Genomic DNA, 27,363 nt, shown 5'->3' with positions numbered 1-27,363 from the left:
AGAGAGTTCAGGTACTGGCAGGGGAAGTCTTTGATGGCCCTGAGACTTCAACAACTGGAGGCAAGCTCAGTTAAAGCCCTTATAGATTCTTCTCAAGCTGGAATGCACAACAAAGTCCATTCTTTGTCCTCTTTCACAGGCAGAAGCAGCAACTGCAGGATAGCGCAACAAAGCACAGTCACATGCAGGGGCAGCACTTCTCCTCAGCTGTTCAGCTCTTCGCCTTTGCAGAGGTTCCTCTTGATTCCAGAGGTGATCCTGAAGTAATCTTAAGTCTGGGGTTTTGGGTAAACTACTTATACCCCTTTCTGCCTTTGAATTAGGCAAACCTCAAAGGAAAGTCTCTCTTGTTTGTAAGATCTTGCCTTGCCCAGGCCAGGCCCCAGACTCACACCAGGGGGTTGGAGACTGCATTGTTTGAGGGCAGGCACAGCCCTTTCTGGTGTGAGTAACCACTCCCCCCCTCCTTCCCAGCACAGATGGCTCATCAGGATATGCAGGCTACACCCCAGCTCCATTTGTGTTACTGTCTAGAGAAGAGGTGCAATCAGCCCAACTATCAAACTGACTGTAACCGGGCGTCCATTGCCGCAGTTACGAACTGTAGCCCCGAGCCGGCAGAATCATACCCCGGGGGCACTCTCTGGGGAATCGCCGACCCGGAAGTATTAGCCGCCTCGGATATCCAGGATACAGAGATGGAAAATATGAGAGAGGAGAAGCCAGATGGAGCGCGCGCTGAGGCGTCGGAGGAATAAACGCGCAACGGGAGGGAGAACGAGCAGAGAACAGAGCCGGAAGCAGAAGGAGGAACCAAATCGGAGGAGGAGGACGATCGCAAGGACGCGGGCGAAGGAAGAAGGAAACCAGACTCAGCGGGAAGCTTTGAAGAAGGTCCGAAGACCCCACGGGGATCCAGAGGAGATATGATCAACGTCGCCATGTCCCTGGAGGGCGTGGCTTACACAGGTACGATCGTACCTTAGGGTAAATCTCTTACCCAAGTGGATGCGGGGTGGGGGTGGGAGAGAAAGAGAACCGAGACGGGACCGGGAGGAAGGAATTAAAGGAAGGAGAAACTTTCAGAACACAATTACCTAATGGCACAAGGGGTGGTGGTGAAGATAACCACCTTCCTATAAGATAAAGTAGAGAGAGAGGCATATGTTCACAGGAAAGGGTGGTACACTCTAAAGTTACCCCTCTCACACCCCTGCACCCCCTGTCCTCACACCCCCTACTAACCCTTATATAGCCTTTAGCCCAACACCTACACTTACCTGTTTTTTCCATTTTCTTTGGGGAACCGGCCATCATCCTTGGGGACGGGATCCTGTTTCCTCCTGAAGACCATCCAGACGGGATCACGGCAACCCAAGAGAACGCCCTAGTACAAAAGACCATATAAATATCTTTACTGGTGTTAAAGACGACGGGAATACCAAAGACATTTCCTAAGGAGAAAACAGTATATAAAGTGAACGTTACACTTAAATCATATCCCACATAAAGGGAACGTACAATCAAATTCAGTGTCTCAAGGGTAATTTTCAACCCCAAACCCTTACAGAGCAGGAAACCACTACACTGACCCAGGCAGGGAATCCACAAACAGGCACAGAATGGTTTAAGCAAGAAAATGCCTACTTTCTAAAAGTGGCATTTTCAAACACACAATCTAAAAACAAACTTTACTAAAAGATGTATTTTAAATTGTGAGTTCAGAGACCCTAAACTCCAATTTCTATCTGCTCCCAAAGGGAATCTGCACTTTAATAATATTCAAAGGCAGTCCCCATGTCAACCTATGAGAGAGATGGGCCTTGCAACAGTGAAAAACGAATTTGGCAGTATTTCGCTGTCAGGACATATAAAACACATTAGTATATGTCCTACCTTAAACATACACTTCACACTGCCCATGGGGCTACCTAGGGCCTACCTTAGGGGTGCCTTACATGTAAGAAAAGGGAAGATTTAGGCCTGGCAAGAGGGTACACTTGCCAAGTCGAATTGGCAGTTTAAAAACTGCACATACAAACAATGCAGTGGCAGGTCTGAGCCATGTTTACAGAGCTACTAATGTGGGTGGAACAACCAGTGCTGCAGGCCCACTAGTAGCATTTGGTTTACAGGCCCTGGGCACCTCGGTGCACTGTTCTAGGGACTTTCTAATAAATCAGATATGGCAATCATGGAAAACCAATTACACATACATTTTACAGAGGAGCACTTGCACTTTATTACTGGATAGCAGTGGAAAATTGCCCAGAGTAACAAACGCAGCAAAAGTCCAGCACGCATCAACAACCTGGGAAGCAGAGGCAAAGGCAAACATTTAGGGGAGCCCACGCGAAGGATGCCAAGTCTAACAATGACATTTCCGTGTCCATTAGGGATTAATGCTCTTGTTTATCGTCTGCACTTATCAGGTGGTAAATGAGAGAGTGTTGGAGGGGGTTGACAATGAAGGTTAGTGGGAGCTAGGGTGGGCTTTTGAGGGTGACAATAGCAGAGGATGATGTGACCTGGCAGGAGGTTGCTTTACATGCTCCTCTTCCTCTCACCATCGTGATGTAGGAAGGAGTTGTGTGGAGGGTGGGCACACCAGCAGATCAGTCCAAAGTGATTTTATTTGCCAGAAATTTCTGGACGTCAACATCAGGTATCGTGTTCCCACACCCATGAATTTCCATTCACAAATACCTGGGAAGTTGTAATAGGAAAGAATGGTTTTCCACCCAAATTTATATCATAACAAATGAGTTACAGTCGCCTGTTTTAATCTTTTCCAGCCTTGAATTAACCTGCAATCCATCCTGCATATCCAGATTGTCCTTCTTAGTAAAGCTTTCATTTGTTGGTTAGTACTCATTCTATCGGCCATGTTCTCCCACGTTTAGCCTAACTTCTTTCAGCCTCTATGAGTTTTAAATAGCTTCTTTGGCCAATTACTTTTGTAACTTTTGTTACTTTAGATTGCATTCTTAAAATGAACAAATATTTCGGAGAGAGACCTATGTTGGCACCCAGATACTGAAATGAAGGTTGCAAATGCCACTCTAGCTAGCATAAAGGTAATGTTTAATAACAAAAAAAATAGTAGTGCTTTAGTAATAGAAATGGAAATGGCCTGAAACAGATTCAGAGGCAAACCTTGTGTGGGAAAAGATGGAGCTTGACCCTTAATTAAGGTCTCGGATATTGCATAGATGTGGTTATGATCAGACAGTTTACTAATAAGTTCCATTGCTACAAGTCCTGTTCTTAATCTTCACTGATATTACCACTTGAAGTGAATCCTCACTTCATAGACCTGTATCGCTGAAGAGATTTTGCTTCATGACACTGCTTTCCTTTTATATTTTAAAATATCAAACTTTCCTTCAAAGTTTTTTTTTGCCTATCTCAGAGGTGAAGGTTCACTTCTTGTAAAGACTCTGACAAGAAGGAATGACTGGATGTAAAGAGGCAAACAGAACAGGTCTGAAGAAACTACGATAAGCATATATTTACTTGGCCCATTAAGGTTCAATATCAGAGATATGCTTACATTAATAGAGTCAGTGTTTTCCCTTTTTCTTCTAGATACCATTACTTAAAGAAAAGTGGCAACTTTGAGCGATCAGCCGGGCTGCAGGCAGGAGTGGACACCATACAGGTGAGAGGAAATGTGTTCTTTGAAGGGTATGGATGAGCTACCCTGATGAAGAGACGTGCTCAGTGCATCATTTGGAGGTATGCCATGAAGCTATGATAAACTGTGTCCTGCAGCGAGAGACACATTGGGTAAATGCCATAAAAGTGAATTTCTGGTCCTGATTGTGGTGAGGCAGACTCCTGACCAGTGTGTGATGTTATGGGAATTTTGGAATGAATGATGCAAACCCCATACAAGTAAAGTATATTGTGGGTTTGGAAATGAGGTAGAGACCACAAAACTAAAGTATACCCTGTACCAGGTGGAAGGGTATGGAAGTGGATATAATCTCCATATATGTCACTGTTATTCTATAACTCACTGCTGTGGCTTCATTGTTCTTGTCTGGTGGCCAGAGACGTGCTCCAGTTGTGTCTCAGTTATCATACTGCAGAATGTAGGAGAGCCATTGTAACAAAAGGGTTTGTTAGGTGGAGGAGTCATGGTTTGTTTTTTCCATATCTTACCTTCACTCTAGGATTGCTGATCAGAGTTTGCATATATTATTAGACAGTGTATTGGCTCTATGTTGTGACAAACGTAACACATCATCTATCTCAACCAATGACACTGAAGCATATCTCTGATGGAGACAACTAGCCGCAGATTCCTTACCTTAGTATTCTCCCCAGGCGCCAGACTGGAACCAGAAAAATTCTTCAGCAGTACCTCTGCAAATTGCTAGAGGGAGTCATCCAATATGATGTTGACGGAGTCCATATAATCCCTCCCCCGATGCGCTGATGTCAGTCTTTTCTTTTCCATGCAACAGCGCGGGTCCGGAGAAGTGGTTACCTCTGGCCAGTTTTTGGTCATCCCCTTTCGGCGGGTTTCATCGCTGGAACAGTGTTAATGTCTTCTGGCTTTAAGCCTTGTGGGTCTTGTGCTCGACAAATATTGGTCACGGACCCCCACCCTTTATGTAGTGGTTAGGCACCCACCACAATACCGACGACTTCGACGCCTGTCAACAGTTGGGGCGAAGGCGTTGCGGGAGCGGCAGGTGAAGCTCTTGGCAGCACTGGTGTCTCAGTCTTCACAAGACTCTCATAGGTGCTGTAGTCCTTCTTCCAGGAGTCGCTCCCGTATGGCTTATTCAATGTCTCCAGATCCTGTGATGTCTCAAGGTAAGCGTAGCCCAGAGTCGAACTCGAGCCCCCACGCGCCTCCTCCCGTTACTCTTTGAGGACGAGTCTGTGCAGGAATCGACCCGTGCCTCCAATCTTATCCCGGCACCGGGGCAACTCGGGGCACGATGCGGGACTATTACTTGTCCTTGCATACTGTTTTTGGGCCTTCCACCTCCCTCTGGGGTGCCTTTGGAACCTAAGGAAGTGGCGGGTGCCTAACCGGCGCCTTCGTCCTCGGTACCCATTGGCCCCTCTACTCCGAATCAGATCAACGCTGATGCACAGCTTCCCACGGCTTTCATCTTCTGCGCTTGTCTCCTCACTTTCGACTCTGATTTTGGCATCCATTTCTACCTTGCCGCTTTCGACGATGGTGGCGTCTGTGACTTCGCTTAACGTTCCGATTGTTGTATCCCTTGAGTCAGAGGACACCCTTCCAATTTTGAGGTCTCTCCCTCCTCACGCCGCTCAACGTCAACTCCGATGCCGGAAGCAGCACCATTGGAGTCAGCTATTCCTCACTCTGTGCTTTTTGAAGTTTCCCCTCCAGTTCTTTCATCGGAGGGGCCCGGTTTCCATTCTCAGCCTCCAAATTCCAAAACCATTCAGTTTCATCAATCAGATTGGTTAGTTGACTTAGCCAACGCTAGTGGTCTAGACTCCTCGCCGGCTTCCAGCCTCCTTTCATCCCCTAGGTTGGCTTCAGAGGCTAGTTCTGCTTTTGCAGACAAGTTAAAGCATCTGTCAGAAGTGTTGCATTTACAACTTCCTACTGTGCAATTATCCATGGACCCTTTGCTTGATGTCTTACATCCTGACCAATCTTCTGTGGAGCCAGTCCTTCGTTAATGTGAGGCTCTTTATGATATTGTCTTGGGAGTTTGGACCCAACCAGTTTCTCATCCTCCTGTGGAGCGTTCTATCTCACATTGACACAGGCCAGTCCCGGAGGATCCGTCATGCCTCCGGCTGCATCCCACTGCTCAAAGTTTTGTGTTGCATACTGCTTGGGCTGCACACAGTTTTCTGCAGGTTCCTCCTGTCCCGCCAGTGCGAGAAGTCAGACAGCTGGACGCTTGTGGTAGGCGGATTTTCGCTTCTTCTAGTTCTGTCTTGCGTTCCACCCATACTTCCTGTGTCCTTGCTTGCTTCTCCCACGTTTTGTTGGACTCAGTGGAGCGCATTTTGCCTTCTCTGCCTGAGGAGCACATTTTGCCTTCTCTGCCTGATGAGGCTCGTAATGCTCTAACACCTTTTGTATGAAATGGTCAGCAGGCTGCAAAGCTTAGTGTTAGATGTAGTATGGATTCCACAGATTCTGTTGGAAGGATTATGGCTCCTTTGGTAGCACTTGGTTACGCCTTTCCACTTTCTCAAAAGCTGTGCAAGCTTCTTCACTTGATATGCCTTTTGATGGCACTTCCCTTTTTTGCACGCATGCCGACTCGGCCTTACGCTGCTTTAGAGAAGCTCATGGTGGGACTTAGTTTTTAATCCTTCTTATAATATAGATCTTCTGGCTTGGTTCCTTATTCTGGGGCAGTTGTATTTTTCCCCTGTTGCACCTTTTTCTGCCGCCATTGCAGTGGTGTGCTTCTTGCTTATCATGTGCAACCCAGTGTGGTATTCCTGCTCCTCGCAGGTACTTTTCTTCTTGTGTTTCATACTCAAGGTGGTGCTTCTGCATTGCAGGTGTGTTTCTATTTCCCACTATGGTGGACAGGTTTCATTAATATTTTCTGATCCAGTCTGGGTCTCATACCTGTAAACAGTGGTGTTTTTGTTGTACTCTGCTGATAGACGGCTCATCTTATAGATAAGTGCTCTCCGCCTAGTTCTTCCTCATGTCGGAGTTGTTTTCAGTCCCTGCTCATCGGAACATTTGGTGTAGGCTTTTGGCCATTCTTTTATACTTATCTGTTCCCTACTGGGTCCTTGCTTAGTGCTCCTTATGGGAATACTATAGTTCCTTGTGTCAATAAGGATTCTACTGCTGTTTTTTTCAAGGGTTTTCTGCCTCTTTTCCATGACCTGCTTCTGCTGCAAATGTTGGTACCTCTTCGATTCCAGCTACCTCTCTTCTGGCTATTATTTGCTATGAGTAGGGAGAATAATCTGTCTCCCTTATAGGGCACGACTTTCACATTTTTGGTTTGTTTTCATTTGTTCTCTCTCTGGCCTTATGCCACATTCATTTTTCTCCCTGGACATTTTCGTCCTCCATCTGACCTGTCCGTCAGGTCATGGAGGCAGTCCCTTTATTGATGGTGTGTATATATAGTGCTCATGAGTACACAATAGCCAGGACAACAGTTGTATCCTGCCACTGGTACAACACTTGGCTATTCTTTCCATCCCGTTAATGTGCCTGTTTATTGTTTCCCCTGCCCTGCTTTTGTAAGTCGGGGGCATCGTCCAGTGGTGTATAGGTTCCTGTCCTTATGTTCCCCTCTCAATAGGGAGTTTCTTTACCTTCCTGGGATTCTTCCCCTTCTGTGTGTGTGTCCTTGGTCATCTTTTGACCGCTTCATTCAAGCATGTTAGGTGTAGGATTCCAGTCCTAGCATTTTCTTCCTCCTTACTATGTCAGCTGCAAGACGGTAATAATATTTCTTCCTTCTGTCAGACGTTTCCTCCTTCCTTCATGTTGTTTTTGAGTTTAGGACTGTTCTCCACGGATATGGTCGTTCACATTTTGGCCTTAGAGACTTCTGCAGGTCAAGAGTTAGGGCCCCATTCTGGAGGTCACAGTTTCATATACTTATATTTCACAATATGTCATTATTGGGTCCACATGTTGGATCACTTTCTTATCTGCTGGTTGTCCCTCTGGGATTCTGCCACTTTCCTTCAGTCCTCTGTTCCGCAACTTTTTATATCTGCTTGATTGACATTGCTGTTGTCTTACCCTTTCTGTAGTTGGCATCTACTCATGTGGTATTGTCTGCCTCGTGTTGATCGTTTTCATGTACCATGAGGTTTCTGTTGGTTTCCATCAGCCGGTGGTTCTTCTAACCTCTTTTAACTTTCGTCCGTCCGCATTCATTTTCCTCTTTGGCTGGCTGTTCTTTCTTGATGGGTGTACTTTCCTCCTGTGTTGTTGCTGTTGTGCAACTCTTTTCTTTCTAGGTTTTTCTAATTATTTTATATGCATATATATTGACATGTATATCTATGTATCAATTCTGCTTCATTGGTCTAGGTCTCCTTTTTTTATATCTGCATCTGTGTTAACATGATCCTATGCATATCTATAAACAACATATGTATGGACACATTCAGGTCTTTACATCTATTGCTGTGCGTGTGGGTGTTTTGGCATGTATTTTCCAGACATCCTAATTTACCCATTTTATGTCACACATATGGCAAACTTTTCAGGTCTTTTGTTGACTGGCTCTGTATGCCTCACAGTTCTGTTACATCTCTCCTCAAATTTCCCGATTGGGTGTTCCTGGAGATGTACTTTTTGTCTTTTGTGTTACTTTCCCTTCCAGAGTTAAGCTTCCTGTTTCTTGAAGGTTTTGCATATGCACCCTGGTGGAAGCAGCATATATGCATCGCTTTCCTTTTGTTCATTCTTCTAGGGTTACCCTTTGTTGGTTGTTATTATCTCACTTACTGCTGGGGCATTTTTTTTGCACCCTACTCCTTCTACTCCTACTTTTGGGTGCTTCATGTTGTCCCACATGGCGTTTTATATTTTCTTGAAACATTCTGTGGGTCATCCACTATTTTCAGGTGAACTGAATGCTGTTTCTCACTGTTATCTCTCTCATGTATGGTCTACCGCTCCTTTAGTTAGACCAGTTGTTTATTGAGAGACTTCGGAAGGATGTGTTCGTAGACCCTCCTTCTGGATTGATATTGCTTTGGTATCTAATTCTAAGGTTCGGAATCTGCAGCCAGTTGTCTCTATCATATGAACAACTTACTTACCTTCAGTAAAGCCTTATCTGGCAGAGGCATGGTCTACCCGCAGATTCCTTACTTACCAACCCATCCTTCCCGCTGTGCGAACTGTTTTATCTTACTTCAGTCTCGCTTTCTATGCATTCTTTTGCAAGGCTTTTCAATTTAGTAAAATCAATTTTACATCTACCTCTTTTGGGCAACACTGTTCCATTGATCTAGTGGCTCTGCGTTGCTGTTGCGGATTCTAGTCACAGAAGAAACTTGCGTCAGTGCGTCGGGAGGGATTATATGGTCTCCATCAAAATCATATCCGGAGGATGACGTTGATATGGAGTCACTTGATGCCTTCTAGTGATGCGCAGAGGTACTGCTGAATACTTTTTCTGCATCCAATGTGCGGCTGGGGAGAATTCTAAGGTAAGGAATCTGCGGCTATTATGTTTCTACAAGATAAGGTGTTACAGAAGGTAAGTAACTTGTTCGTTAGATAAAATGTTGTTACACATTTTTACGTACATACCGTGAGTGGTCTCTATGGGCAATTGTGGGGTGTGTCTTTTAAAATCCAGGCCGTAGCTTTACTTAGATAAGGTATACAAATATAGGTGTGACTTAAACTGAGCACTCTTCTGAAGTCCATCCACATGAGGTGCATCAGGGCTGTGTGATGGTAAGTTACTTTGAACATTCACTCCTAGTGAGATCCACCCAGCTAAGGTAAATAGAAATTTCAGGCTAGATGTACAAAGACTTTTGGATGTCACATACACTTTGATTTGCAGAATCACAGGATTGACAACAGCGGTAGGGGTTTCCTTAGTATATAAAAGCCCTTTTACAAGTTACAAAATTCTTGGTTTGCAAAACAGAAAGTGTCCTTTTGGGGCACATTCACCCTTTGGAGCAGGCAGTGGTTCAGAGGATCACTCCTTGCTTCCCCCAATGTCGTCCCAAACTAGATGTTTGTTAGGCAATGTCTGTCCCTTTAATGGACATAGGCAGGTTTAAAAAAAAACAAAAAAGAATTTCCCCTTTCTAAAAGCGGGCACAGGAATTTAGATATGCTGTTCCTGGCAGGCTTCCATTGCCTCCAGCAGCAGCAGCCATTCAAAGGGGTTTGCAAATTGCAATCTGCCTATTCAATATTCAGTAGAGAATTTGTTTTGTGACCAACTGTGAATAGACAATTTGTGATGCGCCTTATTAGTACAAAGCATTTCCGTTTGCGAATGGAAATGATACTTTGGGCCCATCCAGTGATAACCCTTTGCCTGGGCTCCATTTCCTCATCAGGCAAAAGTCTGTGGGCACTGCAGGCGTGGGACGTCACTTCCAAGTGCAGATAGTCTCCACTGAATCTAGATGGGACATGACGGGGTGATCATCGCGTCAGGCAGATTGAGGCCTCAGCTGCTCACAGGTGAGGTATCAGGTGGATCAAAGAATCGTCCAACTTGTGGCGTCCACTTAGTTCCTGGTCCAAACCCTGTTGGTGGACTGGACTGACATTTCTAAACTACTTTAGTGTTCCATCCAGGCCTACCCCCCAACACTACTCCATCCCAAGATCCGCTGACATCACAATGGAGGATAGGAGGCGAGCTACAGGCAGATGACAGTACACCCCAGGCAGCTGTCAGGATGCTTTAACCCAAGTCAGTCACATCTTCTTGATTCTGCGTATCTGATCAGGAAGCAGCATCTAAAGGCACAGACTATTTAAAACACATGCATATTCATTGATCTCAAGCAGTTATGTGGTTAAATGATAAAATGTTGTAAAATTCCTAATTTGTTCTAGTCTAACCTGAGAAGAGTGACACTTGGCAGGGCTACCCGTGACATATTTAAGGGAGTGCAGAGCTTGAGGAGTGAGTATGTAGCCCAGGTCTTCCAGGCCTCTAAACAGGACCACAGAAATTCACTCTTTCTCTTAGTCCTCGTTCACTAGTGAAACTCTTTCAATGAGACACCTAAGAGGAGATTCAGAAGTCAGAGAGGGCTATGGTAATTTGGTTTTGAGCAATCTAGGGTAAAGTAGGCTAGACAGTAGCTTGTAATACATGGGATTCTGTTACTCACCTAAACAGTGATGCTCATCTCATGTTGGTGAGGTGCATTATGGTCTTTGGGAGGCAAGATAAACTCCAGTCAGTTGTGTTACATTATGGACCTGGATGTTGAGGATGGTAAACCCCCTACCATGAGACCATTTGAAAATATGACAAGTCAAGTCAATATCATACAGGTGAAGGTTCTGGAGTTCTGGTAAGAGATGGGATGTAAAGTTGTCACTGAGGGCATTTGGGTTCTGGGGGTTAGCGGGCATATTTTGGAATGTAAAGTACATGAGCGTACAATCCAGACAAAGCCCATACTGTATAGGGCCTAGTCTATTGGAGAATGCAGAGGAAATCTATATCAGGTGAGGTAGCTAGATCTGGAAATGAAACTAGTTTTGAGCCTGGAAATGTGTATGAGGTGGCTAGTTCCAGTTAGGGTGAGTGGCTCTAGAGGCAGGAGGGTGTTGTAGTTCTAGAATTTTACTGAACGTGTTGCACCTCTCGAGAGGGGCCATGATGTTTAGGAATGGAGGTCCTTTCATTAATAGGCTGTTGTTTCTGCCTGGGTTAGCAGAGGAGTTGCCCTATGCAGGGAAGTTACTAAATACCTAATACATTAAATATTTCCTTTTACTTGTTTCTACTCAGGATAACCATAGCATTATTTTTCTTTGTGACCTCCACATCCACTTCCCCCTGAGCCTGCTGGATGGGATCCGGAAGCACTGCGTGGAGGGCAAACTGGCCTACGCTCCCATCGTCATGAGGCTGAACTGTGGAAGCTCTCCAAGGGAGCCTCGAGGTAACTGGAGTTGAGCGTATACATTATTGAGTATAGTTGCAAAAAGAGGGACAAATGCGAAGAAGCAAACTATAAGAACTGGTCAGGTTGACTCCATTTCAAGGCTGAGGATTTACGAGTAACTAAACATGAGGAGTGAAAGCACAAGATGCTGTTTCTCCCTCTGATGTAACCATGAACGATAATCTGCAATTTAGCAAAGTGCAATGTCTAAGAAAGAGGTAATCAAGTAGGGCCATGAGGAATATCCGGGCCTTGAAGACTTTAAATTGCAGTGCTGCAGTTTTATGAATTCTACTGTAGCCTAAAATAAAGGTAATAAATGACGTCCCTGAGGAACATCTCTGGGTTCAGGGGCCAATGGATGTCTGCAAGTTCAAAAAGAATGAATAGAAACAGGGCACCACATAACATCAGTGTGTAGGGCGGATACAATACAATCAGGGGCTTGGGAAACCTCTGAGTATGGAGCGATAATAAAGGGTTGGACCTAAGGAAAGTCTGTATACAAATATGAGACTATCTGCAGGTAAGAATATAGGTATTTGGAACATTGATGTGTGGAACGTATGTTGGTAGAACAGAGGTGATAAAAAGCAGAAACCTGAGCAAATTCTGCAATTAGGACAGAGACTGTGAAAATCTGGTGAACATACGTAGCTATGACAGAGGTAATAAAAACGAAGTTTGAGGGACATCTCTGGGCAGGACAGAGATAATAAATTCATTGATCTGAGGACTTTTGCATTTTTGGATGGGGTTGTAAAAACAAGAATCTGGGGTACATCTGCAGGTAAGACAGAGGTAAAAAAATGGGGATCTGAGAAATATCTGTGAGTAACACAGATAATGCAAGCAGGGACACGGTCAGATAAAGATTACCTCAATGTGCTTCAGATATGTTTGGTAAAAGGTAATAATGATAAAAAATAGTGAGATGGAAACCTTTTCTGCTGGAGACTACCATCTGCAGGCAAATCGATAATAAATAAATAGATTCCTCTATGTACACATATACTTTTGTCAGATAAAAAAAAAATGGCCATACAAAACGCACTATGTGCAACCTATGCTGGTATAAAATAGCTGTATTTAAAACTACATAAGCAAGAAACAAAAAATATTGTGTGGCACCAGAATGGCTATATGTCATAGGCTAGGGAAGTTGAGCACGACCACTCAAAGCTAACTAACACAGAGCGCCATTAAAAATTAAGGTAGTCCAATAAAAGCAAGTGGGAAGTCTCACCTCTTTCACAGCTCTGATTAGCAGTAATAGAAGAAGTCAAAGCTTGAGGGAGTAGTTGCTTCAAGGTCAGGAAGGCCTCCGCCGATTGGCTTATGATCATGCCACATTCAGGCTACTTCCAAGAAACTAAAGAGGCTCTGGTGAAGTTCTCCAATCAATGAGGCAGAGAACGGACTGATAGTATTGACCTTGCTAAAACTCCTATGAACGTTACACTTCCAGCTTTCTTGTTCTGATGGGAAAGGGCTGCTTTTGTTTACTTGGGCAAAACCAATATCTCCATCTTAGTCTCTCGCTTAACAGGAGGGTTAAGGCAGAGGGTTGAGTGACTTAATCAGTTATAGAACCCTCAGAATCATGTTACTTTGCTCTTTCTGCCTGGAATTTGTAGTAGCCTGGAGTGGAAATAACCAATAGTGCAAAAGGATTCCAGTAAAACCTGTATGGAGACAACAAACCAGAGCCTGAAGAACTTCAAAGAGCCTGGGAAAGCAGAGACCTGGCAACCCTCGGAAGGTCTTAGAATATAGTTCCAAAGGAGATCTATCAAATATCGATCTACCCCTAGTCCAGGAGAGATCTAAAACCGGTTCCTGTGGGTAACCTAAATCAGGAACAAGTGTTCTCACTCAACAGTTGGTGACATGCTTCATCATGGGCTTTGCTCCTCGTCAGACTGGCACTGCAATCCCGACGGGCCCCTCATGGCGGCTCTTTAACAGAGATCTTTTGAAGAAAATTGCTGGAGGTGAATGTAATAATGTGGGACTGGTGAAATGAACATGAACTGTTAAAATTGACTAGAAGGACCATATAGTGAAATGTTTAATGAGAATGTGGGCCTCTGTCAAGATTAAAAACAATTTAGATGAGGGGAAGAAAGAAGAATGTCCATCTTACCCGATTCAAAATGTATTGTCAAATGTTGGTGAGCCCTATAATCTAGGGATCAAGTGTGTGTGTATGGCAGAGTTGGAAATCCCTACACTGCCTAGATTAAAGAAGGTCAACATGTTTCATGCTAAAAATAAAGTCTAAAAAGATCTTGGTGCGATTCATCAGTACCTCAAAATAATCATACCTGATCCTCACAATTATAGTAAGTTTAATTTGCAATACAGGAGCCTAAAAGAAGAGAAAAGTTCATTAGGAACACAATAGTCTATTTACAAAGAAGGCTGAGGTTCTTACCCTCCTCAAATTAAAGGTTGGGCCCCAACGGGAATAGCAGGGAGCCTACATGATCCGGCCAATATACTAATCAGCAAGACTGTCGTACAAGGAAGAGCAAGTAGTCATTGCATATCTATGTTTAATATCCTGGGACCGTATATAGGAATCAAATGTACTCATCTTTAAATGTAATCATTCATCAAGAAATACCCTAAGGTCTGGTATTAAATCAAATATTGTGGCGATAGGTGGTGTTTTCATATCTTCTAACTGATTAAGACACTGATGATAAACATCCATCTACATCATGGCTCTTATTCCAAAAAGCATGGTGATCATATGTGAGTAATCCAGATGTCTGTAATATAGATCTATATGAGTAGGTACCAATAATGCAAGGAAAATAGTGATATAAATCCTCTCTTGTCCGGTAGATGACAGCTCCCACCAAGGTTGACATGAGTAATACGTAAGTACGTATAGCTGAGTATACCATGCCATAAATTGTGTTGTTCATTGTATATAAAGTGACAGCTCCCACTAAGGGGTTAAATACATCATGAGTATGTAAATATCCGATAATCTGATCATCAGGTGGCAATCAGGCCATCAGAGCTAATCACAATACGGAGGTCCCTGCGTGCCGTAATAATATGGCTCGGGTTAGCAACACTCACATGATCAATACACAGGTATATACACCTTGTAAGTGCTAAACAATATCCAGAAGTAGAATATGCAGACCCCGAGTTTCATAATAATGCGTGGCCCGGGAGGTGAGGGGTTGCCAAGTGTCATAAACATACAGTGAGGGTTAAAAACACTAACATAGTCAATACGTAAAACTCCGTCACCCCCTAAAATCGGCTGACAAACACATCGTAAATATGAAACGCTCGCCAAAGTTATAGATCGTCATATGTGCAGTCCTCGAGCACCAAGATAATATATGACTTGGGAGAGAGGCACTTACTTGGGTGTCGATCAAGGCTTCTGTTTGCACCTACCCCTCCACCGCATATCCAGAAATAACTCCGGTGCCGAGAGCCTGGTTTTTAAAGGGGGAGGCCATCTGCTATGGAGCATAGCATTAAAAAAGGGGACTGGTGGTCCTCATAAAGAATTGGGGCCCCCATCTTGAAAAGGAGAAGTCAAATAATTTAAAGCACTTTCATAAAGAGTTTCCTATGAAGGTGCTCCGTGATGACAATACATTCATATAAATTCACAGTAATCATTGACCACTCCATTTTGCCTGAAAGTAAACAAGTGGAACTAAGGGAAATAGTAGAAGTATGAGCCAAAAGGAGATTAAGGCTAAAAAGAAGCATAATAGTAAGAATTCAGGATCAAGGTCTTCATCTTAAAGCAGGGACTTACATCCAAAATCAAAATACTATCATAGATCCATTTTCCCACCAAGACCCTGTAAACAGAAAAATGAATGTAAGGAGTACACATTAATTTAAAAATAGGGGTTATGATGCAAGTACTGGTCGGAGAGAGAATCTGCCACATATATCTTCTAAAAAAAAGAGTAGCTCTAATACCAGCAAGTACATTTTATGATAGTCATATTAGTTCATAACAGGGAACATCATCAGTGAGGCCCCTTTGAGGGTCCTTAATCTGTGCACCCAACGTTGTTCCTTCTCCAGGATGACCCATTTCTTGTCATCCGGTGTGTGTTTATGTTCAATATAATGTATTGTCAACTTTGTAGAAGCTCGTTGACATCTTATTGTACTACGGTGTTCATTAATTCCTGTTTTAGCCATCCTGGTAGTCATTCCTGTGTACTGGAGATCGCGGGGACATAGAATCATATAAATACAATACTTGGTGCAAAGGTTCGTATGCCTCGTCAATTGCCACTTGTACGTCTCCCCTAAATCTAATTCTACAGACATTGCAAAGCCCACATGGGTGGTGTCCTTTAATCTTCAACCATGGTTGTGGCAAAATGGTGTCCATGGTCTTTTTTGTAATCTAGGTCTAGTGTGTACAGTGAGGTCCCTAATGTTCTGTGTCCTCTTGAAAGCAAATAAGGGGTTTTCTAGAGACTTCCCAGTACTAGTCTAAATCGGCCATTTGGTGTGAAGGTAGTCACACAAGTAAACCTAGTCCGATGGTCTTTGTAGAATCAGTCAATAAAACTTCTCTCGGAATATTGTGGGCTCTTTTTCTAGCCTGCGTAATAACCCGTGGGGGTTAATGTCGGTCCTTTAATTTCTGACTGAGCATGGCAGAATGTGTGTGAAAGTCATTGGTGTCACTACAGTTACTCCTTAATCTTAAAGATTGACCAAAAGGTAAATTGGTCCTCAACGATTCGGGATGGTGACTGTCAGATAACAATAATAAACTGTTTTTGTCAGTCTGTTTATGAAAGATGGAAGAATGTAAAATTCCGTCTTTCAATATGATACGGTAAGTCCAAGAAAGCTACTTCCTTATCGGAAGTAGTGGCGCTAAAACGTAAATGTTCGTCTAGTGTGTTTATCCAGCTCACAAATCTATTAGCCTCATTTATTTCTCCCTTCCATACAATGAGGATGTCATCTATATATCTTCGCCATAATCGGATGTTAGAGAAGAAGGGTTGTGTAGGTTCTAAAATGTGGCATTTTTCAAAAGTGTACATGTAGAGACAGGCTAGACTGGGAGCAAAGGTGCTGCCCATAGAAGTACCTTGAATCTGGTGATATAGGTCATCCTCAAATTGAAAGAAATTCTCTTTCAGAGCCAAGTTGGCACAAAAGGTAGAATCCTACTGCATGTTTCTTGTACGCCTATTTTTTTTTTTACTTGTATTAAACTGCTTCTCAGCATTTTTAGTGTGTTTCATTTTGCTCTTGAGTGTCTATTTTAGTTCTTCATGTTTGGGAGCCTGAAGTCTCTTTCATATGAAAGAGCTATGCACCAAGTATTAAGTGTTTTTTTTCGGAAAGATGATGGGGTGACAATGTATTATAAGTAATAAAGTACCCCATGCAGTACACAATAAGGATATTGTATGTCATCTCAGAGTTACATAACCTTACTAAGGAACTCGGCCTTCAGCCTCATTTGTCTATATGGTCATGGAACTCCTCTGTGACATTCAATATTCTTACAGTGTACGGCGGGGGTACTTTATCCTATATCACCTGTATCAAACCTTCCAGAGTTGTAGTCAAATTCTGCTGGATCGTACATAGTCCTTTTGCACTCTTCCATGTGTTTAATGGATATTCCTGCTGTCACTCTCGCTGTATATGACAATATTTTGAGGGGACCTGTTGCTGCATTTCACTCTGAGTACAGTGACAGAATACCTGCTTCATGGTATTCAAACTAATCTACTACTATAGAGATTAAGAAACATTTTAGCACCAAACTCAGGAAAGCTATAACTAATGATAACATGATCAATGGATGTGCAGAAGCAATATTCCAGACCTACATCATGGTGCAGCAGAAAGTCTGGTCAGCTGCATTTTCATGTGTGATATTGTGTTGTAAATTGAATCCAGGACACAAATACCTAAGGAGTCAATTAAATGTTGGTGTATGGGCCACTAGGCTTCTGGGGGGGGGGGGGGTTGGAGATACCACTTCTGGTGCCCCACCAGCACATCAGCTACCATATGTAGACACCCATATAGCCATAATTGTTTGCTAAAATTGCTTCCACCGATACGGTCTGAGCACTTTTGTTAACACGTGACATTGTTAGCTGGATTGCCACATCTGCATGGTAGACTGGCTCATGTGTTTTTTTGTTTTGTTTGTTTACCTTTTCCAAAGACAACCACCAAAGTGTAATGTGAATGTCCCAGGGGCACTGCTTGTTTTTTTTACCTGCCTGAGATTGCCATGCAGAGTATAATCTTCAAGGGCAGGGAAAACACTGCAGTCACAGCATCAGAAGTCCACCCTTATGAGATGGGTTTATGACTCCATGTATTACTGCGGAATAGCTCTGGTCACCAGGATTCCAACAGCAGAGCCAGCTGTGGATCAGGCATCAAATGCACAGCACTGTCTCACCTCTAAATGAGGTAGTGGAACCGAGAAATCAATGTAGTGTCATCTGCCAAATAACTGTTAAGTCTGGAATCCAGGTTTCAGTTTCTGATAATATAAATTAGTTCTGTTGTTGACTTACAATAGATGGACTCAAACAGCACAATATACATTGTATATATACTGTTTATTTTTAGGCACTTGTAACATTGTGAAAGTAAGTTTTTAAAAAAAATAGATGCTCCTCAGAGCCCACACATCTCCCGTGTTCGCAAAGGAAATGTCTGAAAAAATTAGCTTGCAGTTCTTTTATAAATAACAAATTGCACCCTTTTAAATATTTACTGGGAACATGCCAGCCTGAAAGTCACAAATTTACCTGGGTGGGTTTGGCCCTAAATGGTAGAATGCAGCTGTTCAATAACTTTCAGGGTTTGACATGACAGTGCTCCAATACCCTGACGTAATGTGGTGAGTCTGGGTTTGACATTGACAGTGTAGTGGCATGGAGGATTTCACTAGTCTTAATGGGAAGATAATGCAGTAATACCCCCTAAGAGAATGCTGATGGCATAACATAACAAACATTTGCAATGAAATGGGTCTTGCGTTTGCTCTAGTTAGAGCGATTAGCTTTGTAAATTCCCAACTGGACTTTTCTTGCCACATAAATTTGAAATAAAAAGTAAAATAGTTGACATAAGCAAGCCGATTCAAAGTGCCACAGCCACCATGAGCTTGAGCGCGAAGGAGAGACACAAAAGGAAAAAGAAGTTTGCTCGCAGTCAAACATATCAGCAAAAGTGCAATTATCCATGTAACAGGGTGGATGGCCAAGGTGGTAACAAAACTGCCTCAAGGAGGGACAAACATAAAGCATTTACCAATGATAACAAAGGATTTTTGAAAGGCAAGACCATGAACAAGTAATAGTGGTGGGCGTGGCTAAAAGCCCCCAGATAGATTACAACAGGCCAGAGCGCTTGCGCCCTCAACCTAAAAACTGCAACAGCATGTCTTAGTGAGCATCTGTAAGCTTGCCCATGAACAGCTACTACAAGGTTGTAAGGAACATTATGAGTTTTAGAAGAATGTAAACCGCGCACTCATGAACTATACTCCCCATAACACTCTGTTTGCCTCCTCTTTCCTTTTAGGTTACTGGGAGGTCAATGGCTTTGGTCTGTTTGGAATCTACAAGTCTGACTTTGATCGTATTGGGGGGATGAATACCGAAGAGTTTAAAGATCACTGGGGCGGAGAAGACTGGGAATTGCTAGACAGGTAAAGCTACTGCTCGATAAGATGACCAGATATCCTGTTGCTTTTTCTGCTGGCTATATCAGATGTTCACAATGTACACCTGGAACCCTTATTGGCAGCCATTCGGATGTGGAAGCTTGGCAATCTGTAAGTCTAGTTCAGACATTTTCGAACATGGTATATTCTATGGATACTTAGGACATCCTCTCCTGGCAGAGGCAGACCCCAGACCCCTAATTTTATCATATGATAATGGTCATTTGTGTTGACGTATTCAAGTGCTTTATGGGAAAAAAAACTGCCTGGGACCATTTTACTCCTTTGCCTTCAAGGTAGGATCATTGGACACAGTGCTCTGTAAATGCTTAAAAGGTGTTCAGTTATTCACCTCTTAGATTTTCCTTCACTCTTATTGTTAACATTTTCTTTGAGTTGGAGAGGTTTCCTCCCTCAATATTAAACTTTTTATTTAATTTTTTATTTTTACTGAAGCACAGCCTTTCTTCTTCACTTTATCTTCTTGAACTTTACTTGTTCTTTTTTGCCAAGTTGTTTTCTTGACACAAGTTTTATCTTATATGGAAACCTGAGTTCCCACGTTTCAAATATTGCCTTGGAATATTCATGAAAATGCTGGCTAGACGTGTGCATGATGTATAAACATACTCTCTGGTGTTTGGTAAACCTAAGGGCCTTATTTAGAGTTTGATGGACAAGATACTCTGTCAAACGTTGGTGGATATCACATCTGCTATATTACAAGTGTCAAAGGCTATAATACACTTATGATAAAGAGGAAAGGACGTCCACCACGTTTGTGGCTGAGTGTCCTGTCCACCAAACTGTAAATAAGGCCCTCAGTTTCTAAAGGAATTGCAGTAATATTTATTGGTAGTAAGTACCTCCCCACTTTTCCAGCTACATATCAGAGGCATAGGTGGTGGCATTGTATAAGATTCCTGATCCATTACAGTTATTTTTCTCTGATGTGGGATGCATTCTTTCCTCCTTTCCTCTGAAATGAAAAGACTTGATCTACTGAAGACAGTATGAAAATGTTTCAAATTTCCCTTGGATTGTATTCCTCAGAGAAACAATTGGCCTTCATACTTCCTGCCCTTGTTGCCTCATGCTTATCTTCATCAAGGGACAGAAGTCTTCTGCAGGAGGCCACTTTGGATTCTAAGATCTCTGGTGCCTTAAAGCTCAAAGACAACATTTTTTTATTACATTTGTTTTATTAATTTGGTATGGGAAATACAGTGTAGGGATACCTAATGAATACACCACAATCAATTAATATGTGCAAGTGTATATATATATATATATATATATATATATATATATATATATATATATATATATATATATATCACTGGAAAAAACAAAGTGGCAACATAACATTTTAAGCGTGACAAAGCCATTGAAATTTATCAGTTATAGTTAGCTCTGGTGAGTATAACTCTTGCCGTAAGGTAACTGTAATTCATGTTCCTGCCACACACATTTCCTCATCAGTAATTTTATTGCAAAAGTTGCAGTATTTATTATCAATTATGTCATAGGAGATGTCATGAGTGTTGTGATATGTGGGGTAATAAGCAGTGCATGACGAGGACACAAGTTATAGTTTTACCTTAGGGCATGAGTTATAGTTTCCAGCGCTAACTATAACTGTTGAATTTGAATGGTTTTGAAGTTGAAAACATTATATTGTCACTGAAATTCTCCACTAACTATAACATCACTATAATTCTGGTGTTTTTCTCCAGTATATTTCTACGTTGTTTTTTTTTTAAAATGTAAAGTAATATTTCATTACCATATGTGCGCTGCGGGGTTCACCACTGGAGGGAGTGAGAGAGAACACAAGACTGGATCCTATTCTCAGATTTGATTTGTCACAGGCAAGAGACGGCACAGAACATCCTCAGTGTTTGTGAAGTAGAAATGCTCTGAATCGGCCATAAAGGAAACAGAGGACCATAGGTAACCTTGCAGGTACCAGCCAGAGTGTACTCCTAAGACCTATATACACAAGTGTAAGCATACTGGTTAGGCAGCTCGTGTTGCTATACCGAGCCCTAAAAAAAACAGGATTCCAGATGAGCCATGGCCCCCTTGCAATAATAGGATTTCCTCAGAAGAAAGTATAAACACAGTTGTCCAAAATAATGCTTCAGTATGCAGAGGAATGACTCTGCGACCAGTGAGCTACCTATTCCCAAACATAACCAAAGAAGCATGTTTGTGCAGAGCACACTGAGGACCGCTGCAGCATGAGGGCAAGAAACCTAGTGTGTACATGCTCTGTACCTACCATGCTACGAACATCAACCTACTACTGTTTTATTCCCAGTGAATGTCTTCCACCCCACCTTGCTTCTCCGCATATCTGCAAGGATCATTAAGTATAACTAGTGGAGAACCCATCAGTCGCCAACAGGCATAATAGACATATTTGTAGAGGGCATTTTCATCCCTTAGGGGATTTCTTGGCACTATTCTCTGATAATCAATGTTTATTGTTACCTAGCTCAAATTATCAACCTCAGACGGATGAGGTAGAGCAGACCCACAAGGATATGAACCATAGACCCTCTGGTTATGTACAGATCACTGCAATTTATGTATTAGTCCAATCAGCATGCAGCAATACTAGTCTTCTCCTCCGCCACGCAAGGAATGGTCAATGTCTTACTGTGGGTTGTGTTTTACTACCTCGTGTCCTATTAGCAGACACATGCTTGTGTTGCCTTTTCAATATATTACTAGGCTTATCCTGTGCACGGTCTACTACTGGCCAAGTTTAAGGCCTAACAAAAAGTTGAGTACAATAATGCTGCTTCCCATATGCATTCTGGTAGGGGTTTCATTAATGTAGTCCCACTTTGGTGTGATTTCCCAGAACTCATGTAAATATATAGCTCTGAAAAGCACAAGATTAAATTTAAGGTTTGGTGGCCCAGCCCCGGCACCCTCTGCAGCCAAATGGTGGCCCCAAATATGAGTAGTCATGAACTCTGACTGGGGCATTGGCATCCAGCTCTAGTGCTCATCTGAGCTTGTGGTTGCTGGTAGGGTCCATCAGCATTCCTCTTTCTGAACTGTCACTTATTTTTCCTCTTCAGACAGTTCCTGAGAGCAGGAGAGGGAAAAGCCCACAAATGGGAACGTAGGAGGTAGAAATAAAACCAAAAAACCATCATAAAGGAAGAGAGAAGGCAGGAACGTGCAAGAGTGTGATAAGCGTAGGGGAGTGTCTGGCAGTGAATTAAAGAGACCTGGGTGGATTCAGGATTATGCATTCTTAGTATTCGGCGCTCTGTCATTTAGTAGAGCCTGTCCTGAGCTTCTTAGAAGAGCTTTGGGCGGCAGCAGTCATTCTTTTACAAATGAAGCACTGTCAACTCTCCGGAAGCTGATTCTAAAGTGGCAAATGGTGCATTTTAAAGCTTATTGTGGTAAATAATTTGTTGAAAACAGCAGTAAGAATCTAGACCACGCATAGGGTGTGCATGACAACTGATTTGCCTCAGTTCATTTTTGGCATTGTTTTAAGGGATGGGAGGCTGGTGTTTGTAGTAAGCTCATGTTAATAAAATTTCACTTTTAATACATTCAGGTCAGTTCAATGATATAATCATTCTGATGTACTAAGGAGAAACACCTTTGTATGTTAAAGAATGCACTTTTTTGAATTTTGCTGAGGCTACATGACATGAGTTTAACGACCTACATTTTATTGCACTGTATTGTAATTGGCACTGAGAGCCTGATTTAATATTTGGCAGAGGGCCCATCATCTGCCAGGGCGATGCAGTTGCTGCCTGCCAAATTTTTAAATGTCTACTGGCCGAGCAGACATTTTAAACATTGACAAGAACCGCCATCATGGCAGTTCCTGCCAATGCATTGTAAGTTTGATGGACGACTCCGTCTGTCAAACTTACACTTTAAAAAAAAAAAATCAAACAGAAAATCCAAAAGCTGGAATATTTTTTTTTAAACTCAAAACAAAAATGCAACGCCCCACCATGGAAGTTTACTCCTATGTCGAGAGGGGCATTGAGCACTTTATGGTGCCACTTATTGGCAGGTTTTTCCTGGTGGTGATGATCATTGAAAAACAGCTGTATGTCCATCTGTCTGAATTAGATGGGCTGACATATAGCCAAACCTCGGACGGCCCTTACTTCTTTGGGCTTCTGGAGGAGTTTGAGCATGGCAGAGTAGTCTTCACTGATGTCAAACTATGGTCTGCCCAAATTTAAATCGGACACGCAGACCATTATGCGGACCTTGTTGCGACTGAGTTCTTTCTCTGTCAACATATAAATCAAGCCTTTACTCGCTTGATGAGGCTTAGAAGCACTTTATAGCTTCGCAGATAATACATATGTACACGTTGCATATGGGTCAGCCGATTTCAATGGGCATATTTGTTTTAGAGCTATAGTGTTTGATGTGCAAAGTATTTTACCCAAATATTGAGAAACGTAAGACAAAACATTGCACAGAGGGGTGGCTATGAAAGTCAGGATACGCAATTACCTTTCATACATTTTTAGTGGAGTTTGCATATTTCACAGCCTTTGGCCAGTCGCAGCTGCTTACTCACAGAGCAGACATAAACAGTCAGTGCTTGCTTCCCAAAAATGCCAGCCCTATTGCAGAGTACTTGATAATTTATATAAACACATGTTGTGTGTAAATATTCACTTTTTCCTGTGATTAGTCCTGCATCATGCCTGTTGCACATGGTTAAAATAAGTACTCTATGTTGAAGGTCGCTCACCTGTAACCTAATATTACAAGGAGCCCAATGATGTTAGGGCAGGGAAGAGTTATTGTTTTTCTTTGATGTTCTAACTAAAGCATCAAGTATGTTACTGATGTCCCTCTATAAGCCCTCCAACATTCCCATGACAACCACGACTGAAATTGTTGAACATCTGGAAGCACCTATCCAGAACTATGTGTAACACGTATGTTTACAATTTTATGCATATCATATGTGATTACTGCTAACTTGCGCTGATGCTTAAGAACAATAAACATACTTGAAAAAATGGTCAAAACAAGTACAGACTAAGGAGTCAAGAATGTTTGGAGCATTAGAGAACACATTTCTGTGACCCAGATACAGCATTAAATAAATAGGTGGGTATGGCTAAAGTGGTTTCCAGCAGTCTGTTGCCCATTTTCTGTGAGTACTGTGAAAAAATTAAATGAAAACTGTTAGTCATTCAAAGAATTCAACCTTGTGAAAAACAGATATACGTCATGTACCTACACGCAAGTCATGCTTGTGAAGAGTGGGCTACAACAGTGATTCTTAACCTGTGGTCTGGAAACGCCTGGGGTCCGCGAAGTGTACACCATCGCCCCCCGCCACCAGCAGCAGCTGCAAACCCATTAATACAAAATGATAATATACTATGTTTATTATCATGTTGTATTATGCGAAGCGGTGCTACGGACTGTGACGAGCGCATTTGTGTTTGGCTGGCCGAACACACATGCACAGTAGGCTCTCTCCAGCCCAGCAACAGAGTTGCCAGGCTGGTGAGAGCATGCACATGCTCCCAGTCTGCCTGGGAGGGCCCTGGTTGGGCACTCCCAGCCAATTCTAACGCTGCTCTGAGCAGCGCCAGGATTGGTCGCAGAGCAGGGAGCCTGTGCCTGCACTCGACTAGAGGACGGAGCAGCACGGCATTAAGGTAAGCTTTATCTTTTTATTAATATCTTTTTTTTCCCCCCCACCACCAAGTGCCACCCCGCCCCTTTTCCCTCCCACAAGCCGCCACTGATGTCTACTACTGCCTAGAAAATTAAAGTATATTAACAGATTAATAAAGTGTATTTAGATAAAGAAGAAATGTGCAAACGAAAATGTTAAAAACGTTCTGTATCTGTGAAGGAATTTGAAATTGGAGGCAAAGAATTAAGCTAGTATTCTCCAGATTGATTCCTGAGATCAGTGCAAGGGTATCAAACAGAATATAGTAAGGACGATGAGTAGCCGTCCCTGTGTATTGTTTTGCGGTTCAAATCATCCCCTGCTTCCAGAAATGACTCCATGGGGGGTCCCTGGGTTCCAATAATGATTCAGTAGTAGGGATCCCTGGGTTCCAATAATGATTCAGTAGCAGGAATCCCTGGGTTCTAATAATGATTCAGTAGGGGGATACCTGTGTTCCAGTAATGATGAAGTGGGGGGTCCACTGGTGTCAAAAGGTTAAGAAGGTTAAGAACCGCTGGACTGGAGCATTAATGAAGTCATTTGTAGAGCATTTCAGTGCCTTTTCCAATATTTCAGAGCTGTGGAATTATGATGACATTCATAAGTTCACCGTGCCGCCTGTAGATAAATTAGCCTGTTTGTTTAACATCCACAAAGAAACCATCTTTTTGTTTTCAGCATAGCTAGCTTCCCCCTAAAATTCAAACATGAGTGCCTGAGTATGCAGTGAGATGAAACTAGCCCTATCGGTGACACCCTGATCTGAATGACTCGTAATTTTGGAAATGCTGAGACCACAGACATGGCAGACGCAGCACCAATATCAACTGAATAATTATCTGACCATGTTCAGAAGCCAGAATAAAAAAGCTGAGCACTCTTGTGCACATTTCCACGACTGCAAACAATGCCAACTAGTCTTGGTTATCAGTGCCGACCAGCACCAACATAACTTAAGTCGGGGTGTTTGGGGTGTAACACCAGTAAATGTACTTTCTATAAAATTGTTGAGTTTAGGTGTTTTTAGTTGTTATTGGTGAGGTTTCCGTCGGATTTCACTAGGTATTTTTACACTCTGAGACAAAAAAGCACACACTTCCTCTCTGTTTTAAAAGTCTTCAAAACGTTGGTTATTTGACAAAATATTATGTTCTCTCACTTATTACCCCTGCCAATTGGCATTCGTCTCTCTTTCCACTGCCCCTTTAGCACCTCTTATGCACTGTGCTCGTCGTGTAATATATTTGAACTTTATATGCTAGCAAGATTGGTGGGAAATCGCTCCCCTCGCCCCCAATCTTACTGACCAAGCTACGCCCCTGCCATGCAGCGGTTTGGTACAGGCCTGTTTGTGCATTTATGAAATGCAGGGCTGGGTGTAGCTTTGGAGGGCCCTTGCAACTCACAGCCTTTCATGAGCAACAGGCTGCAAGTAGCGATCCTCACAGCCAACTGGAGCTGTAGGCAGGGGGCTCGCAGAGGAACGAAGATAGAAAAGTTCACATCGATGTATTTGTTAGAAGGAAATCTGTTAATAAAGTAAGACAGATCAATTTGACAAAGTAATATAGATTTAATCAATTTTCAGCTGGGAACGACAGGCAGTCTCAACACAGAGGCCATGACTGAAGTTCAAAGTTCTAGTTCACAAGCAGTGGTATTTATACTGTAAAAACCACAAAAACTACAGTTACAAGTTAAGCATTGACGTAAGCAAGAACAAGCAGTACAGATAAGATAATAGGGAAGAGGTAACACTTGACATCATTCAACATCTCTATCTTTCTGCACGACAAGTGATAATGGGCCAGATGTATGAAGAAACCACTTTGCGAATCTCTAATAGCGATTTTTAAGAAATTGCTATTTCTGATTCACAAAATGGTATGTATCATATTTGCGATTCGGTAATAGCGATTTCTTTAAAAAAAAAAGTGCTATTACTGAATCGCTAATAGCGATTCTGATTCCATTCGCACCTATGGGCCTGTAGGCCCATATTTGCACATTTTTGGCATTTCCCAAATTGCGAATTCTTAACTGGAATTTGCAATTTAGGAAATGCAAAACCCCAGGGTGCTGGTGCACCCCAAAAAATATTTCAGGACATGTAAGGCGCACACATGCCAAAGGGGAATTGCGATTCCTTAATGCCCAATTCGCATTAAGGAAAAGCTTGATACATGTGGTTTAGAAATCGCAAATAAGGATACCTTATTTGCGATTTCTTATTTAGAGAATCGCAATTTGCAATTCTCTAAATGGCCTCACAATTTTAAGGAATCGCTATTTTAGTGATTCCTTAAAATTGCAT

General features: G+C 42.5%; 1 protein-coding gene and 1 long non-coding RNA gene across 3 annotated transcripts in view; one reads left to right on the top strand and one right to left on the bottom strand.

The window, feature by feature from the left end:
• Positions 1-27,363, bottom strand: part of LOC138284437 (uncharacterized) — a 195,516-nt gene that overhangs the window by 4,226 nt on the left and 163,927 nt on the right. Inside the window, exon 2 of the long non-coding RNA XR_011201394.1 lies at positions 1,281-1,387. This is a non-coding gene — a long non-coding RNA (uncharacterized lncRNA). The remainder of the gene's footprint in view (positions 1-1,280; positions 1,388-27,363) is intronic.
• B4GALNT4 (beta-1,4-N-acetyl-galactosaminyltransferase 4) overlaps positions 1-27,363 on the top strand; it is a 701,168-nt gene that overhangs the window by 606,732 nt on the left and 67,073 nt on the right. For both annotated transcript variants that reach the window (XM_069223201.1, XM_069223202.1), the window contains exons 17-19: positions 3,589-3,661; positions 11,457-11,610; positions 19,198-19,324. In XM_069223201.1, coding sequence (XP_069079302.1) covers positions 3,589-3,661; positions 11,457-11,610; positions 19,198-19,324 — 354 coding nt within the window. The remainder of the gene's footprint in view (positions 1-3,588; positions 3,662-11,456; positions 11,611-19,197; positions 19,325-27,363) is intronic.

The sequence above is a fragment of the Pleurodeles waltl genome, chromosome 3_1 (assembly GCF_031143425.1).
Source record: "Pleurodeles waltl isolate 20211129_DDA chromosome 3_1, aPleWal1.hap1.20221129, whole genome shotgun sequence".
Lineage (NCBI taxonomy): Eukaryota > Metazoa > Chordata > Amphibia > Caudata > Salamandridae > Pleurodeles > Pleurodeles waltl.
The sequence above is the reverse complement of the archived record's forward strand: the minus strand, read 5'-3'. Positions and strand labels throughout refer to the sequence as shown.